At 48.3% G+C, this 20142-nt stretch overlaps 1 protein-coding gene across 1 annotated transcript in view; it reads left to right on the top strand.

Moving 5' to 3' along the window:
• NPSR1 (neuropeptide S receptor 1) overlaps positions 1 to 17858 on the top strand; it is a 58522-nt gene extending 40664 nt beyond the window's left edge. Inside the window, exons 8-9 of the mRNA XM_061554486.1 lie at positions 3463 to 3643; positions 17597 to 17858. Of these exons, the coding sequence (XP_061410470.1) occupies positions 3463 to 3643; positions 17597 to 17858 (443 nt within the window). The remainder of the gene's footprint in view (positions 1 to 3462; positions 3644 to 17596) is intronic.
• Positions 17859 to 20142: the final 2284 nt, after the last annotated feature.

The raw sequence follows: 20142 nt of genomic DNA, 5'->3' as shown, positions 1-20142 counted from the left end.
GCTGATGGTCCATAGACCCCGGCCAGCAGTTGTAGCGCCATCGGCAGCGTAGAACGCTTTTCCCTCGGCGCCGATGTGAGGGCGGCGAGCGCGTCGTCGTCGAGGAGCGCCGGCAGCGCGCGGAGAGCCTCCTCGTCCGACCAGTTCACCATTTCTTTGTGGGCGAGGAAGCGTCGCCGAAAGCCGCCCCAGTCTCCCTCCGCGCCGACGAACTCCTTAAGCGGGGGCAGTCTCTGGTGGAGCGCAGCGGCTGTTGTAGGACCCCGTAGGTTGTTGTCACCCCGACTCGGCTGTGGCTCGGCGCGAACGGCCGATGGGATCGCCTGTCGCGGTTGTAATGACGCACCCTCCGCCGGTGATGACGCTGCAGCTCCAGCGAGGCCGATGTCGGAGCGGATGTTCAAGCTGGCCACGCCCTGAGCAGCTGTAGCGTCGATGGCGGGAAATTCAAATTCCGACTGTTCTGAAATGGCGGGAAGGCGTCCCGGTCGTCGGCTCGCCTCGCCCCGTGGTGGATCACCAGTCCCCAATCGCGTGATGGTCTCCAGCGTGGCGGCAGCGGCATACAGCAGCTCCGCCAGCCTTCCGTGAGCCAGCCGTAACGCGTCTGGCTGCGGCCCCTCTTCATCCCGATGCCCCGGTAAGAAGGCGCCAGGCCCCGGCTGCACCATGTCTTGTGGAGCCGTCTCGGGCCCGACGATCTCGGCAGTGTCTTCCTCCTGTGGTACTTTGGCCCGAGCTGTATTCCGCGTTTCCATGTTCGTATTACTTCTGACTCCAGTTGAAGTACCGGTGAGGACGCTTGACACCGAGGTGGAGGCACACGTGTATTTATTTTACAGTACAACAGTGGGCATATAACACTCGAGGGGGTATCGGCCCCCTCACCCGTATAACTGGGAATACACCCCTAGCTATCCCTGTCCTACCCCCGAGTCCTCCACTAACGGGCTAGGGGAGGCTATCTGGCCCGACACTGGTAAGTCAGGCCCGGTACCCGGAGTCCCAGACCAGCTCTTACAAGAGCACCGGCTCTGGCTTTCGGGACCACGTCGCTGGCTCAGTCCTGTTCGGCCCTGATAAGGACATCGAACTAGGGGAGTCCAGGGCTCTATCTAAGACGTCTTCAGTCTTCTCTGGTTAGCTTTTAACTCCACTCCCGAGCCCTTTGATACATCCCCTTTTATACCCAACCCCTCCCTGAGGGGTGGGGCCTCGGGGGATCATAACGTTCGAACCAGCCCCCCCCAGGGTGCCTGGCTCGGACGTCGTAGAGGGCACCTCCCCGTGCACTTACGTAGCCCCGCCCACTGTGTTTGTTTGCCATAGGCTGCCATGCATAACGGCTCTCTCTCTAACACCCCTACACCTACGTGACTTTACCGAAAACACCTAAGAATATGAATGTTTCTAACTGGCGCAGATGTCCAATTGGAGGGGTCCATGTTTCACAATCATAGAGAAGTGAGGGTGTAACTTTGGCCAAGAAGACCCGAAACTTCGTGCGGAGCGACAGACCACGTAGCTTTCACAGCGTTGTGCAACCTCTCCCCACACACACATGCGTGTGCAACAACAACAACCGCCATTCGTCACTAAGTGGTGGTGACGTCACCATGGCGCTTGTGCCAGGCTATGTGCACATTAAAACCATGTGAAGTGTCAAATGCCCACAGTCAGGAGGTCACGGGGCAGACCCAGGTGCCATGGGTCGACTGACTGAGATGACTGGCCGATGCACCACCTGTGCCCCCTACTGTACCAACTTGCTGTGTTTTATCCACCGGTGCTCCGCTCATTGTTGTGAGCGTCGCTCCTTTGCCCTCCGTTGTTGCTGGAGGGTGACTGCCTCCAACTGCCCAGCAGCAGCGTCCTTCACGAGCCTCCTCCACAGAGGCAAATCTTGACACCGCTGGCACCAGTGGTCGGGAAGTCCACTTAGCTCCACATCCTCTTGTGCCACATCACTCCATCTCTTCCCTAGCCCTTGCCGCGCCCATTTAGCCCCCTCTATCTGGCCAAACAAAAGCTGCTCAGGCATGCAGTGGCTGGGCATGCAGGCTACATGACCCACGCGTGTGTGTATGTGGGGCCCCACGTCCACCCCGCCGCCCTCGCTGGGTAGATGGGGCAGGACATCTGCCCATTCTGCTTCCTACTCCACCACGTCAGTCGGCTCCTGCCGGGCCACTGCCGACTGAGTGTGTGAGGGCCGACGTCCGCCCCACCGCCCTCATCGGGCAGGTGGGGCGCTACGTTCGCCCCCTCCTTTGCCGCATTGCTCAGCTCCCACCGGGCCCTTGCCAATCGGGTGGTCGGTCCTCCCGCGCTAGCGCCATCTCGGAGAGACATGGCTAAACTGCTTGCTCACCGCCGCACGATGTTACTCCGCACACGCCCACGTACACCACCACTAATGCGAAGGCGGCTGCACAAACGCGCGTGCCCCTGCTGGCTCTGTGCTCACTTTTATTCTCGGCGCAAACCACAATCCTTTAAAGTAAGCTACCCAGCCTGCACTACCCGGAGGGAGTATCTCGCGAGAAAAGCCTAGCCTACTACTGCCTACACACCCAGTCACTCAAGAATCCTACCACGTACTTCGTAACTGTACGCACGGCATCACATGGACGCTGTGAGCGCCTGAAGAAGGCAGGACAGCAGGGGAATCTTGACGGCCAAGATGTTGAAGATGAATTCCTTGGTGTGGAGGTCAGCGGGGGGTCGTGGCGCTGCGCTCCCCTCTACTCATCGTCTGCTTTTCTCACTTTTTCTGCCTCGGCATGAATGACTTATTGTGGCTATACCGATAACCTTTTTGCGCCCATACACTATTAAGCCAATCCAGGGGCACCGGGATGTAAATTGTCCTGCAAGGGTCGGCCAATCCCCTGGCACCGGAAACCGTGGGACTTTCCTCATAGGTACCCTTTGGATTAAAACCTGTTGTGCAAAGCAATCCCATGCCAGGACACTATGTGTGTGCACTGCGTGTGTGTACTCAGTGTGGGGGACAGGGAGGGTCGCAGCGCTTGCACAGTGGCTTCGAAGCCTTGGAACCCCATGTACACACACGCACAAACTCCTGGCGCAAGGCTGACTTGTTACATCTCGCGGAGGATCGCTCCGCCAAACAAAATAGTTACGTGGTTCAGTTTGCAAGTGCGAGTTTGCATTTTAAGTCAGTGTTAAAAAAAAATGTAGATGTCATGGAAACTGTTTTGTGAGTGTGGGTGTTTATCAGACAGGTGCGCATAAGTCGCGAATTGCCTGTACATCGTAATCAGGTTGAATTATTTTGATTGTGCTTAATACAACATAGTTTTCCAATTCTTATATAACTTCAACAACCATAATGTGTCACTTGACATTTCATTTTGTTTTAAAATCTATTATTTATACCAGCCGATAGCCTGTAGAAAGATGTATCTGTTAACAAATGTGCTCGGTTCTCATTCCCAGCGTTTGTGCTGTGCTGGAGCCCGTACTTAATGTTTGACATTCTGGACAACTTCTACCTCTTGGCCGAGACAGAGGAACGTAATTTTGCGCTGCTCATCATTCAGAACCTGCCTGCGCTCAACAGCGCCATAAACCCATTGGTGTACTGTGCATTCAGTGACAATGCCTGCCACTGCATCTGGTGAGAAATTGCTGTACGCCGCCCTTTGAGTCTAGTTCTCGGTGTATTTGTCAATGAGTTCCTCGCAGGCATTATTGTTCAGGTGTGTCAAGTGGTGCAGTATACTACTCAAAAGTGTGGGCAGGATTTCGAGCAGGCTGACTGTAAAACAGCAAACCTTTGCCCATCGCTACGTTCTTGAAATGGCTGCGATCGGCAAATCCGCGATCCCCAAACTCAAATGGAAAAACTAGGATTTGGTTCATGGTTCGAAATGCAACACCCCTCCTTTTGTTTTATGTTACCCTACAGCAACCCAAATATTAAACAGGAATTATTTACAACTAGCAGAAACCCGCGAAACTTCCGCGAGGATTTGGGCAATCCCTGATTTACGAAAGGGGTCTGTTCCGAAAACATACATACATACCCTAACTTTCACACGCGCACACAAAGACAAAGATCCCCTGTATAGCCTTAACAGACTGTTGGGGCAAGTGCTGTTAGCGAGCAGCACATCTCAAGGCCGGAACGACACACAAGAGGGTGGGTGGCCAGCTCCATGCCGGACCGCCTTTGTCTCCCGAGTGGCAATGTTTATACACCGCACCCGGTACGCATTTGAGGCTGAGTGGATATAAGTTATAGGGGATAATCGCCAGAGCTGTTAATGCACGCACGTAAACTTTCACACCCCCACGTAGCCTTAACAGACTGTTGGGGCAAGTGCTATTCGCGAGCAGCACCTAATGAAGGGTGACACGGCACAAAAGAGGGTGGGTGTCCAGCACCACCCCAGACCACCTTTGTCTCCCGAGTGGCGATGTTTATACACCGCACCAGGTACTTATTTGATGCCGAGTCGACCTAGCGGAGGCCCATGCATAGTTCAGATAATCGTCACTGGTTATGCGCGGGTGCGTGAATAGAACTTGGGTCAGCAGGTTTTTACTGGTAGGAACGAAGTGGACCAGACACCAATAGATTATATCGTCCGTCCGTTTGTCCGTCCATCCGTCCGTCCGTCCGTGTATCAACATCGCCCCCTACTGCAAACACTTGGCATGACCCTACAAAAACCTTTAGACTCAGTGACGCTATCCTGGCTAAACAAGTGTAACATTCCCTTATAATTCCCTCAGATAGCTTTTAATTACAATGTTACATTTCCTGATGTTTTTAAATAGCAACATTTACATTGAAAGCTTTTACATAAATAATTTAAACATTTATATTAACAATTAACTCACGGCGGCCTAAGGCCTACAGCTAGGCCTAAAGCCTAGACCTAGGCCTCAAGCTCTCCCTTCGTATAATTTCCCCGTGTGTGTGAAAGGGAGTAAATGTTTAACAATGTTACATTCCCTGATGTTTTTTAATAGAAACATTTACATTTAAAGCTTTTACATAAATAATTAAAACATTTATATTAACAATTAACTCACGGCGGCCTAAGGCCTACAGCTAGGCCTAAAGCCTAGACCTAGGCCTCAAGCTCTCCCATCGTATAGTTCCCCCGCGTGTGTGAAAGGGAGTAAATATTTAACAATGTTACATTCCCTGATGTTTTTTTATAGAAACATTTACATTTAAAGCTTTTACATAAATAATTAAAACATTTATATTAACAATTAACTCACGGCAGCCTAAGGCCTACAGCTAGGCCTAAAGCCTAGACCTAGGCCTCAAGCTCTCCCTTCGTATAGTTCCCCCGCGTGTGTGAAAGGGAGTAAATGTTTAACAATGTTACATTCCCTGATGTTTTTTTAATAGAAACATTTACATTTAAAGCTTTTACATAAAAAAACAACTCCCTACCCCCCCCCCTCGTCGGCGGCTCTCCAGCCGAGCCAGGCCTGGGAATCTCTCCCCCGCTTGGGGTGTATTGGGTGGGACTACAGCGGCAGGGGGCGGGGCTACGCGGGGCTGGGCGGGGACACCGAGATGGAGCGGGGCCACGGGTGGCCGGGGCGGGGTTACGCGGGTGGAGGGCGGGGCCACGGGGGCGGAGCGGGGCCACGGGGGACCGGGGCGGGGTCAAGCGGTGTGAGGCGGAGCTTAGCGCGATGGAGGGAGGGGCCGTTGGCGAAAAGGGGCGGAGTCTACAGTCGAGAATACAGTACCGGGGGCGAGAAGGCGGGGCTAATAGTGATAGGGGCGTGGCCGACGGCGCTGCATATCGTGCAGATTGTTACTACTCACTGTGTCTGCTCCAAGCTGCACTCACGTAGGTACATACTTGTGCAATACTATTATTTTTTGCACAACGGTTACTACTACTTTATTGTTTCTTATGTTCCACTACGTCTACGTTTCCATCCACTTATTGGCTTCCATTTTTTGCCATTTCATTTTATTATAGCCATTCAATTGTTCGGTCCTACCAGCCCACCCCACAGGGACCTGTTAACGCAGCGTAGCGCTAACTGCTACACGATCGCTCCTGACGGGGAAAAAAGATCCCTCGTGTAGCCTTAGCAGACTGTTGGGGCAAGTGCAGTTAGCGAGCAGCGCCTATGAAGGCTGGCCCGGTGCACGAGGGGGTGGGTGGCCAACACCACGCCCGGCCGCCTTTGTCTCCCTAGTAGCGATGTTTGCACACCGCACTGGGTGCGCATTTCAGGCTAAGTCGATCTACACAGGGTATAACTACACTATGGTCAGGACAGTGAACAGGCTGCATGACCAACAATGCCGAGGAGGTGAAGATGGTGACCAAGACTCCTGTAGCACGACAGGTTCCACTCCAAACAGCAGCCGCGAACCTTGCTCGGGGTCCCCCTTTTATCCACCCAGCGTGGCCTCGCTCCACCCTCGGCCACGCCCCCCTTCTAGAACCTACCAAAAGGTTATCGACTTTACCCCACGTGTCCCCTCTGTTACCTTTGCCCCACTTCCCTCTCTCCGGCTTATCACATGACCCACTGGCAGGCAGGGCTGTTACAACAGCAGATTCCCTTCTCGGCCAGAAACCAGCGCTAGGCGCCATAGTGACCCATTCCATGTCACTACACATACACAAAACACACACTCTCAACACACACACTCCCACTGGTGACATAAGGACTCATTACAGCTGGTGGAGGATTGCACCTCCAAACGAAATAGTTCCGCGGTTAATTTCGCCAGTGTGAGTAGACGTTTGCAAGTTGTATTGACACAGCTTTTTTGCACGGAATTTGTTATCTCCGTATTGCCTTTAGTGGGCTTTCGTGCACTGAGTGTGTCGACGTACGATGAGTTGGACCAATGAACGGGCCTCAGGAACAGAACCCGTTTGTATGGCGAGAACTAGCCATAAAGTGTTATGACGATAAGTTGCAAATAATGTTGTATGGATAGGATGTCTCACCTTTATTTTATTATCGGAAGTTTGTGTCCTCACCAGTGGCGGCTCCTGCAAAATCTCTCAGGGGGGGCAAATGTCTGGATGATTGATAAGGATAAGGTCCACCCATGCAATGGATAAATTAACAGCTTAAGCATGTAAAGGCAACTTCACTTCTTTAATATTAATGAAAAATAAAGTGACTCTTACAATACATCTTGTTTGTTTCTATACTCACTATTAAAACAAACCACTCAAGTTTATTTTATTAAAGATTGCACTAGGTGGCCACAAATTATATTGTTGGATGAAACGTGCTTACGTATGATGACGTAAGCACGTATGATGACGTAAGCACGTTAGGGCGAGCCCTCCCGGAAGCCATAGAGAATGCATTGCAGCGCCCCCGTTCTAAAAAAAACATCTTTGAATGTAAGTCTATGGGGCCACTCGGAGCGATTCTCAGCCGGAGTGAAATCGCCCAAAAAGAGGCGGTACTCCACAGAACGTGACATGACGCTGATTGGACTATATCCAGAGGCTGCAGTGACGGCTAGCGTGACTCTGTGGTTGAATGACATTGGTGGTGCGTCGCCCAATCGCCCTAATGAAGAAACCGCCCCTGGTCCTCACGTTTACAGCCAATGTATATGTGAGGTAACGCTCAGCAAGTGGGCAACCAGCCTGTGCGATGATGCGTCGTATCAAATTATGTTAATGAACCATGTCGCACACGCCGATTGGTTGTACGGTGTGACGTCACTGCGACCAAGCAGCCAACCAGAGGGGCAGAATGTTACAGGAAAAACGTGTCTTCGCCTATTATTGTATTCTAGCAGGAAGTACCCAGCTTTGCCCGGGGGGGGGGGGAAATACATATATATGTATCTCTAAACTTGTCTTCTCTTAAAAATACATAACATATACATACACAAATACTAAGCTATTATAAAAGCCCGCTGTTCCGTTTCTCCATTTGTCCGGTCAACCAAATTATAAGAGCCTTACAGAAAGCCTGAATCAAAAGTTATATAAAGTGGGGGGTAAATAATTGATCTAAAAGGTTTAAAAAAAATTCTATTCCCTCTCCCCAATTCCCCCCCCCCCCCTCCAAAAATGTTTTTACAGCCTCCCGGCCCAATTTTTATTTTGTAGGCATATATACCTACACACCCTACATACAATAGTCAGTAGTATCTAGTAACTCTACAGTAGTATCTACTGACTCTATAGTAGTATATACTGACTCTATAGTAGTATCTACTGACTCTACAGTAGTAACTGCACACATTGGGTTGTTTTTATTTTTGGCGTTGCGAGGGGCAACCGCGAGTTGGCGTTTCTGCACATAAGCACATGCGTGCTTTGGCGTGAGCTCAAAGTGATCATTACGATCAGCTTACATTGTTACAAAGTGTGATTTTATTAGTTTACATTGGACTAAGGGCAAAAACAAATAGCGAGTTTTTTTTTTGTCAGGGGGCTTAGCTTATTGTATCTGTGTACTTTGCTAATATGTAAACCCAACAGTTTGTCAGTTAAACGCGTTACAAGGATTAGGCGTCCACACACAGACAGACAAAAATACTTTTATAGGTAAGAAGAATAAGATAATAAGTAACATAACACTCATATTTTGTAGTGTTACATTTTTATGGTAAATTTATAGAATTCATCACTGATAGGCAGACTTTCCTTGCAGTTCAGGGAGAAGAGAATGCCGCTTTCGTATTTTGTCCCACAAGCATGGCACAATGGTGGATGCTCAATTAGGCTGCAGCAATGTTAAAATAATAACAATCTATTAACGTTCTGACTTTTTTCCCTTCAAGTTAGTGTTCATGTCTACATGGGTTTGTGTAAATGTGTTATTTAACCTTTAATCCTTAGTTTAAACACTTAATGGTTTGAATTTTATTATTTCCCTTCTACGTGACTTTACTTAACGGTTTGGGTTGTATGTTATTAAAATTCTCAGTTTCAAGTTTGTTTTCATCCGTTTTTTTTTGCTAATTAATTAGCATATATATTTGTGTGTTTGTATGCGTGTCTGTTTCAGGTTTTTTGTAGTTGTGTGTTGCGTGCATGTTCATGTGTGTCATTTAATGCACAATACTATACACTGCTGTTCTGTATAGTTGGATGCTGATGGATAAAGTAGAACATGACGTACAGTATATTGCACAGTAGTGTTTTATAAATGTTGCAGTCTGGTGCAATTTGCTGTGTGTAGTGTATTATGTGTTCTATGGTGCAGTTCATGTACCTCCTGATTAGCACGGTTGGCTATGTACGGTGTAAAAGAAGTTCAACTTACGTATGTGAGAGTGCAGTGTGAGGGTGCCTACAGTGAGGCAGACCTAAGTAAGTTGGGGTGAGTCTGAAGTGTGTGTGAGTGGGGGTGAGTGTTGAGGCGGAGCCAGGAGATTTAATCTTTACCCTCGGGGCTCCTCCAGAAACAACGAAAAGCCACTACGGATGGCCACGTGGAATGTTCGAACGCTCACTGCGGAGGAGAGGCTACCACTCCTCTGTCGGGGGCTGGACCGGTACCACCTGGATCTCTGTGGCATTCAGGAGGTTCGGTGGACCGGCTTTGGTTCCCTGCCACCATGAGGGGTGGACAGTCCTCTACTCGAGGCAGGAGACTGCCAAACAACAGGGTGTGGCTCTTCTTCTGAACAAAAGAATGAAGGGGGCATGGGAGCGTGGTGGTAAGGTGTGAGAAGCTGTAAGCCCCAGGCTACTTTGGGCTCGCCTTCCCATCAACCGGAGGCGAGGAGTGGTGGTCGTGGTTACTTATGCCCCCACCGAAGACGAGCATCTGTGGAGGGATGCAGGCAAGGCCGATGAGTCAGATGCCTTCTATGACCTCCTGTCACAGGTGCTGGCGAAAGTGGCCCCTCGGGATAGAGTCATCTTGTTTGGTGACTTCAATGCCCGAGTTGGTCATGATGCTGGTACTTGGTCTGGAGTGATTGGAAGGCATGGGCCAGATCAGCTCAATAACAACGGTAGGAGGCTGCTAGATTTGTGTGCAACCCATGGGCTTGTATTTACCAACACGCTCTTCCGGCATCTGCGCATCCACACAACATCATGGATAAATGCCGGGTCCAAGCAAGAACATCTGCTGAACTACATAGTGACGAACCAGCGGATGCGAGCCCATGTCCTTGACACCAGGACCTACTGTGGAGCTGATCTTCCCTCTGACCATCGACTAGTCATCTGTAAGATGTGCCTGCCATTCTTCCACTCCGGTGGTGGGTGTACACCCAGGACCCCATTCCAACCTAAGGTGGTCTGGTCTCAGCTGATGAAAGTTGCAAGCGAGAATTTAATCATCGCTTACGGCTGGGGTTGGCATCCTACCCCACTCCTCCTGATGTCGAGGGTAAATAGGCGAGGTTTAGGACTGTGACTCATGCAGCTGCAATGGCTGCTTTGGGTATAAGGTCCAGACCTCCCCAGAGACCCTGGCTGACAGAGGAGGTGTTCAGGATGGTTGAGAATAAGCGACAGGCCCACTCTAATCGTCTACAGCATCCCACGTCAGAGAATGAGGAAGCTTACCGCAGCGTTCGCTCGGAGGTTCGGAGAGCCGTGTGGCACTGCAAGGATGGGTGGTGGTCGCGGGTTGCTGAGGAGATGGAGTCTGCCTCAGTGGCCCGCGATCACAGATCCAATCTCCGACCCCCAGGAACAGGTTTGCAAATTTGCTGAGCATTTCTGTGAGGTCCTGGGAGAGGGGAAATCCCCCAGCCAGGAAAACAATGTGGCACGAAGTGGGGATGACCCTGCTGAGGCTGCGGTGCCTCAAATATTGGAAGAAGAAGTCACCCCCTGTGAGTGGCTGGCTGAGGTGCCATCTGTTGAGGAAGTACTGAAGGCGATCCAGAGTCTGAGACCAGGAAAGGCACCGGGCAGAGATGATCTCCCAAATGAAATGCTGAGGGAGGGTGGCGTTTGTGCACAGACTGCCCTACATGACATCATAACAACAGTCTGGACTACTGGACGGGTTCCGCAGGATTGGAAGGATGCCTTGGTGGTCCCCCTCTTTAAGAAGGGGGATCGCACAGACTGTAACAACTACAGGGGCATCTCACTCCTCAGTTTGCCGGGAAATGTCCTGGCAAGGATTATTCAACATCGCCTTACTAGGCACGCTGAGGAGAGGCTTGCGGAGCCCCAATGCGGTTTCAGGAAAGGGAGGTCCTGCACAGATGCCATATTTTCTATCCGTCTGCTACAGCAGAGGTGTAGGGAATTCCAACAAGACCTACATCTCTGCTTTATTAACCTGGTCATGTCCTAGATTTGAAGTTTTCGTGACTGCAGTTTATTTATTTATTTTATACCTACGTGACTTTACCGAAATATCCAAAGAGTATAGTCATGTCCTATGATACTATAAATAGGCCAGGGCTCTGAGTTATTCTTTATCCTTTTGGAGTCCCAGACCATCTGCTGACAATCATTAAGGACCTTTATGATGGTGGGCAGGCCCGGGTAAAGTTGTGTGGTCAGGTGTCATAACCATCTTCTGTCCATCTTCGGGTGTGGCAGGGATGTCCTCTGGCCCCTACACTTTAACATCTTCTTTGACCACATAGCTCGATAAGCTTTCCATGGATGTACCGGTGGAATGTCCATCTGGTATAGATACAATGGAGGCTGATCGATGTCTTGGCGCGGTCAAGGGACGGCTCCCTATTGGTCAAGCATATTATGTAATGTGAACTCCTCTAAATGGAACATCTGCTCTGGTTAGAAACATTCAGGGTGTCCTGCCTACGATGCACCCTGGGTTTAACTAGGCTGGATTGTGTGAGGAGCTCACAAATCCTTGAAAGGTCTGGAGACATTGCCATCAGTGATCTCCTCCAGCCGCTCTACCGCTGATCCGCAGCCGCTCTCCCGCTGATGCGTAGCCGCTCTCTCCCGCAATTCCGCAACCCCTCTCCCGCTGCCCACGGGCTTCGTATCCAGGGTCCTGGATCCTGGGGCTGCCGGAGGGCCGAATGTTCTGCCGTTCCCATCCTCCGATGACACTATAGGTGGGTTATTTTGTCACCCCACTCCTGACACCAGGAGTGGGAGCAGGAGACAAGGTTTTTCAGAAGCACCTCCTTTATTAATGCCTCCAGGTTCACAGGTTCGCCCTTGCACTCTCCCTAGTCGCCTAGAGATTGCTAAATTAGAAGTTAAGTGTGAAATTTGACAAACAGAGACACACAGAGAGAGAAAACAAACTTACATCCTCCACACAGCTCTAATTTAGCAATCTCTGGAGAACGTACTCAACCAGGCTATACGTTAAATGTGTGTTAGATTTCCAAAAAATAAATTGCTAAGTTTGTTTTCTCAAACTGCCTATTTCTCTTTCTAAAAATGTACCAGGCTTTCATAGGTTCATCACTCTTTCTCTCCCCCGGCCACTTCTGGGTGGATTTCCACACAACTCTCTCTAAAATATACCAGGTTTGTTGGGTCTTTCTCTCCCCTTGCCGCCACGAGGTGGATTTCCACACAGCTCTAATTTAGCAATCTTAATATTAAAAGAATAAAAATGATATGTAGTATGGCCATGCCTGCGGCAGTCAATTTACATAAGGCAGTCGTCGAGTTCATGAATCTAATTAGTTCCTAAGACCCGTTCATAAGTCGAACGGTTCCTAAGTGGGACCACTAATGAATTGTATTTAAATGCCCATACGGTCAGTATAATGAAATGTGTTATGGTTCAACAGCAAAAAATTACCATTGTTAAACTCATAACTAGAAATATTGTACATTTGCATGTAACACTAAACAAATACTATATAGTAAATAAAACGTAAAGTAACATTAAAAAAACAGTATTTATTTTCACTTACTTTGAGTCCTGATGCTAGCTTGTCGTGGGAAGGGGGGCAATGAGTCATCCATAATTGCACACACACGGGGCACCCTATATCAAACCAAACATTAAACAGGAATTATTTAGAACTAGCAGGAACCCACAGAACTTCTACGAGGATTTGGGCAGTCCCCGATTTACGAAGGGGGTCTGTTCCGAAGCCAACAAATACAAGTGCTGTTAGTGAGCACCTATGAAGGCCGGCAGGGCTCATGAGGGGACAGGTGGCCATCACCACGTCCGGCTGCCTTGTCTCTCCTGTGACGATATTTTTACACACCTCACCAGGCACTCATTTGAGGCTTAGTCGACCTAGAGGAGGCCCATGACTGGTTCAGATAATTGTCACTGGTGTTGGCTGTGAGCTGAAATCTAACACAGATCGCCGGGTTCGTAGCGCAGCGTGCTAACCGCTACACTACGGCTCCCCAAGCACACAGATGTAATAAGAGCCTATGTCCGGCTCACGTGGTGATCGGCTCTGCCGGTCCCGTTTTACAGCCAATGGGGGGAGAGCCTGGGAGCATGGCCTCGGCGTGATCACGGGATGTCAGCTAGGGTGATTGGTTCTGCTGGTCTTGGCCTCAGCCAATGGGAAGACAAGTAAGGGGCGTGGTCCCGGGAGTTGATGGGGAATCTGGAACATTCGGGGCAGGCTATTAAGGATTGGCTGGAGTGTGTTGCACACTCGAAATGAAGGACGTGGGCAGGTGCTCCAAATTGAGAGCAAGCACATTTATTTATTGTAGTTAATATTAATCTTGGGAAGAACAGCACCGTCAGTCTGTCAAATGCAACAACACGTGTGTTACAACCAGCCTTGCGCCCGAGTCGCCATTAACCATGTGACTGGTATATACGTACGGTTATTCATTAACCCTTTCTCTTAAACCCAATTCTACTACTGATAAACTATCTTTGTCTTTGACAATCACATTTGCACATCACTATTCGACTATTACGTTAATTCTAAGCTGTATGTCTATCTATACTATCCACTTATATCGGTATCTTACACCCATTATATGTACTGTATGTGTACAGTATACGTACTGTATATCACCATTGTACAGCTTACTACTTTACATGTGTTCTATTCTCAATAGCATTGCAAGTAGTCATATTCTGGGTACATGGGCATGGTTATAGACTAAACAGTATTAGAGTTAGAGAATTACAATGACAGTAACTAATTAGAGTGCGTCATCCCTTTACAATGCACAGTGCTAAAACGCCTCTAATTGCATATATCACAAACGAACAATTCAAAGTAAAGGCTTAAAGTCTATAACAAGTCTAGAACAAGTCTAGAACAAGTCTAGAACATTTATATAACGATCAAAAACAACCTTTGGGTCCTTTACCTGTCAAATGCAACAACACGTGTGTTACAACCAGCCTTGCGCCCGCGTCGCCATTAACCATGTGACTGGTATATCCGCGCGGTTATTCATTAACCCTGCCAGCCACCTACAGGCCCGACTCAGTCATCACATGCTGCTGTACACACATGCATTGATGCATTGCACAGCACATCAGGACTTTCACAGAACCACACTTTACTCCCTTGCTGCACAAGGACATACTTAAAAGAGTGATCCATTCCTAATGTGCCACAAGTGTACCACGTGACCCAGGCGTTAAATAAGGGGAGAGATCAGAACGAAGAGAGAGAGGGGCCACGCGCGAGTGGGGCTCCGGGTGCCACGTGGTGGTGCGTCTCTTGTGGGCTGTCTGCCCGCTTCCCGTTGCCTGCCAGCAACGGGGAGTGTTTGTGAACTGAAGAAGTGAAATAAAAGAACCGATTCCACAAGCTGTCTCCAAGAGGTTTATTACACAAAGACACACACACACCAAACGACACCACTTCCCCCAACAGGCTGTTTGTGCAAGTGATGGGAGCGGTAGTGTAGCGGAATAATATTGGTCGCGAAAGCCTACGTGTTAAACTGACAATGCATATATTATCAGAGTGTGGCTTTTGTTTGTATTCTGACCACACGTATTGTGGTTAATGCAGACATGATTTCTTGTAAAAAGGTCTCAGTTTTGTAGCCAGAAAAAAGGGGAAAAAGCCTATTATCATATTTTGGTACTGACAAAGGAGATCCCATGATGAAAATGCTCACCCGAGCTCTCATTACTCTGATAGTGCATTGTCTTTGGGGTGCATGCATTTTGGCGTCCTCTGGTCTAACACCGTTTGAAACGAGGCTCAAAAGAAAGGTGTCTCTGGTGTGGACCAATCAGTTTCAAGGACAATGTATATATTATCAGAGTATGTTTTTTGTTTGCATTCGGACCACAAGCATTGTGGTTAATGCAGACATGATTCCTTGTAAAAGGTTTCAGTTTTGTTGCCAGAAAAAGGGGAAAACCCTATTCTTAAAAAAACCTGTTTTAAATCACATGCAAGCAAATATTTACGTATTCACAGCCACACGTTGCTGCACGGGTCACGTGAACCCATTTACGTATAACTACAAATTTTAAGATATGTATTCCAATTGTAATTCATGGGTGTAATGTGAGCATAAATATCAATAAAATAAATGCACTGGTACATCGTTACATTCGCTAAATGAGTGAGTTAAATATCCGAGATTAGGACCATTATGAAACCATTATGAAAAAAAATGAGGCTCTTCTGGTTACTGTTATTCATACTGTATTCAAGTATTTAACAGTTAACCCTTCATTGGGTTAGTTCGTGTAGGAATAATGTAAATTAGAGAGATTCACCCTACACCAACTGACAGCCAAACAAATCAAGATGTCACCTGGACATATGTGCCACTTGAAAATGCAAGCAAAATTTGACAATTAATATACATTTCGCTGGAGATTACATTCAACATCATCAGATATTAACAATAACTCAGACCTCAGGCTAATGGGCTTCCTGATCTGCATCCTTAAATAGCTGCAATAATAACATTAAACAACTCTCCCCTTTTTATTTAATCTGCATCATTTGCAACAGCTTCTACAACTCATGAGTGTAAACCCATGCGATAAGACATGGGCCCATCACTTAATTCTCAATCCAAGACAGGCATGTGCATCCTGTAATGATGATATACCGACATATGAGCTGCTGCTGTTGTCAAGGTTTATTAGGTGAATAAGAGTAATTACTTGCTGTGGGGAATAGTTCAGAAAAGAGTCGTCGTAAAGATAATTGTCTCAACTTGACTTTTTGTAGGAGGTAATGTAGTGTACATTTACATTCTCACAAGGAAAATACACACTTCACAGTAGATGAAACCCATGCTTAGAAATTAACAAAGGTATTGAGATTGGTTATGGATGGTCAAAATGTGAATAGTCATGCACGATAAAACATGCTCACAAACAGTTGTGCTCATAGAGGAAGTGTCCTCTGGTCTAACACCGTTTGAGACGAGGCTCAGAAGAAATCTGTCTCTGGTGTGGACCAATTAGTTTCAAAGACAATGTATACATTATCAGAGTATGTTTTTGGTTTGCATTCTGACCATAAGCATTGTGGTTCAGCAGTTCCACTGCTGGATTGTTTTTTCCGACTGAGGACGACCGCTTGTGTTGCAATCGAAACGTTGTGATATATTCTTTTTTTATGTAATTTTTCTACCTACGTGACTTTACCGAAATAACTAAAGAGTACTTGTAAAAGGTTTTAGTTTGGTGTTTTAACATCTTAACACCTGTTTTGTTGCCAGAAAAAAAGGGAAAAAAACCTATTCTCATATTTTGGTACTGGCAAAGGAGGTCCCCTGATGAAGAGGAAGTGTTTGATTAATGAATTTATCCAAAAAGTATATCTATTTTAAAATGTATGAAGTAACGAAATGGTATTTTATTCTCAGCTTGTTTACAAACATATATTTGAATCATTTGCTGTTAAGTCACTTTCACACCTGCAATATACATAAAATAATTCATGCACAACTGACTACTGGCATATGATCAAATAACATGGTGCATACACTATTTATGTGTATTTACTCTCATGTAATGACACGTGCCAACATAAATATTTAATTGGTGCCTTGAGCCAAAATTGTCCAGCATTTGAGTCATATTTCTAATAGCAACAAGTACAGCCCATTCAGGATCAAATCGTTTGAAAATATGGAATGCGACATCAAGCTGAAGGGAAGGTGTATCAGCTGATTAATGTCAATGTAGTCTGGTATTGCAAAATTCCCATCTAATAGCATATTTCCAATTAATGTGAAATTTCTCTTTTTTTATGTTATTCCCCTCACATGTACCAACCCATCCAGAAAGTGTTTCAGCAGGCCCAATGCCCCCACTTAAAAATCATTTAGTTTTTTTTCTTCATGACGTAGACTCAAATTGTGCAGGCATATGTAATATATTTTACAGCATGTAACTCATCTAAAACGCTGCATGCACATACATACGCAGTACGTACATTTAATGGTTTCAGTTCTGGTCACAGCTCTTACAGGAGATAATCACATTGTGTCAAAAGTGTATTCAATGGATTCACAAATAAGTTAATGGCACAACGACGTGGCTTATATCCAGACCCAGTTGATGCCATCATTTCTGGAATCACTTGACTTCCCATTCGGGTCTAAATAAAATTTTGACTGTAGCCGAGTGAGGACAATTTATGAAATATGCCCAATGACAAATCCCTCTTATTTTTCACACTGACTGTTGGGAGTGGAAATGCATGTAAGTGATTCTGTAACTATCATTTTCCATCACCCTTCTCTTGTACACACAGGTTGGGGATAAAGACATCGTGGATGTTTCCCGTGCGTCTGCGGAAGCGCCAGCATGACCTTCGGTGTCTGGACCGTCGTAATTGCTCCACACACATTCCAAGGGTGTCCACAAGCCCAGGCAGGCAAGATGATTGGAGGCACAACGATGCCACCGAAATCTCCTCATCGGACATCATTCTCACATTCGTATCTGAGACGTCATCTATCAAACAGCAGTCAGCACATGCTGTACTGCACAGGGAAAACGTTTGTGTGCAATAAGAGGTTCTTTTGTGGCCTTTTTAGCTGTTGTGATAACACGTGCCTGTGCATTTCTGATTTAAACCTTTCACACGCTGTACTCGACATGGCATTAGTAGCTTTGGCCATAGCATGTTAACCTTCATGGACCTAAACGTCGATATAAACTTTGCATTGTGATTTACGTTTTCTATTTGTGACAACTCGACGTAAACTTAAGAGGGGAAAATACTCTCATAATTATTATCGTAATATGTACGTAGGCATATTTTCACTATATTATGTAATTTAGTGCTGTTGTCAGTGTTTAACAATTGGAGAGACGGGTTCATTAAGTCCTAGCTGGCTGGACCATTCAGCCCATCGTCGCTCAAGGCCCCAATGGCTGTCCTATAACTGGACTGGTCTTTGCCCACATAAAATAATGACAATTCCATGAACGCACGACATCATATTGATATTAATTACACCCAATGTCAGAATATTTTGTTTTCACATCCTAAAAGTATTACAGTCAAATTATAATGTAAAGTAGGAGCCGACACCAGATTGCAGGGGTCTCGTCCTTTATTCCTTTCCTTCCATCCACACCTGTCCCCCAGCCGTCCCAATATCGTTCCCGCCAAAGGCCCCTTCTTCCCGCCCGTTCTCTCCTTATATCTCCTCGATCACCCCTCCCACTAACCCATCTATTGGTGGGAATCCTTCCCCTGACACCCCTACATCACCCCCCCCCCCCCCCCCCCCGGAGAAAAAATAACCGTCCTCGGTTCTGCCTCCCCCATGGACCATTTAAATCTCCCCATGCCTCCCACCACTGACAGTGACGACAGCCCTTACCCCCCCCCCAGAACCATACAATGCAACATAACACAACGAAATCAATTGCGCGGCCTGCCCAGGTCTCCAGCCAGCATCCCGTAACAGCCCGGACATCCACAGGCAGCAGATGACCGTGGCGGCCCCCTCCTTCGAAGGCCCTCTCGTCGCGGTCCCTGGTTCGGTGGTGCCGGTGTCGCCTTGCCTGGCGCCGCTGTCTCTCCGGCCCCCGCTCGTGCTGCCGCTCCGTCAGGCCTCACATGGGGTGCTGTAGGTGACAACGGAACACAGGGCACCGAACCCCCTGCCGGCGACCTTGGCCTGGGTAGGGATGATGATGATGTTGGCAGTGATGTTGGTGGTGATGTTGGTGAAGATGACGGTGGAGAGATGTATGGCTTAAGGCGGGTGGGGTGTACAAACCATCGTCGCTTACCCAGTTGTACCTGGACGCACTGCGGTCGGAGTGCTTTAATGACCTCGACTGGCCCTTTCCAGGGTCGGTGCAGCTTTGGTGAGAGGCCAACCGGCACCTGAGGACAGTGTAGCCATGCCTGGTCCCCGACTTTAAAGGGCTTGGCTGTCACTGTCCTCTCCCGTATCCGTACATTACTCTCTTGGCTCGTGGCCGATGCGGCCTCGGCTGCTTGGCGGGCCTCTCTCAAATAAATGAGGGAGGTCTTTAGTGCCTTCGGCCATGCGTCGGCTCTTGCGGGAATGTCCGTCAGCTGCACCTCAATAGGCGGAACGGGATCCCGTCCGTACATCAGGAAAAACGGCGAGAACCCCGTCGCCGCGTGTGGGGCCACCCTGTACGCCGCTAAGACAGATGGAATGTGGAGGTCCCAGTCGGAATGGTTTTCGTCCACCACTTGGGACAGCATGGCCGCTATGGTGCGGTTAAGCCGCTCTACCATCCCATCGGTCTGGGGATGATACGGAGATGTTCGGACCTTTTTAGTGCCCAGGATAGAGCAGACATCCTTCAATAGCTGTGAGGAGAAATTCCTGCCCTGATCCGTGAGCAACCGCTCCGGTGCCCCCTTATCAAGGACATAGCCTCCCACGAAGGCATCGGCGATGGTCTGTGCCGTTTGATCCGGGAGGGCCCACGCCATTGGCCACCTCGTGCAGTACTCGACTCCGACCAACAGGTATTTATTTCCCCGTGGCGTGACCGGCAGTGGTCCCAGGATGTCCAACGCAACCAATTCGTTGACCCTGGTCACCGTGATGGGCTGTAGGGGCGCCCGGCTTACCCGGGGTGGCGGCTTTCGCCGCCCACATTCGACGCAGGTAGCGACCCATCCATGCACGTCAGCGGTCATACCTGGCCAAAAGTACCGACTCTGTAATGTGTACAGTGTCTTCCGCCCCGCCAGGTGCAGCAGCTGGCGGCCGTGTACGTCCATAACCAATTGTTGACGCAGCGACTCCGGAACTACCAGGCATCGTCGGCGCCCTGTCGGGTCCCATCGCATGAGGA

Source organism: Lethenteron reissneri, chromosome 20 (genome assembly GCF_015708825.2).
Source record: "Lethenteron reissneri isolate LAM-NWPU_2019-01 chromosome 20, ASM1570882v1, whole genome shotgun sequence".
NCBI lineage: Eukaryota > Metazoa > Chordata > Hyperoartia > Petromyzontiformes > Petromyzontidae > Lethenteron > Lethenteron reissneri.
Note: the sequence above shows the minus strand (reverse complement) of the source record. Positions and strands in the feature narration are given on the sequence as shown.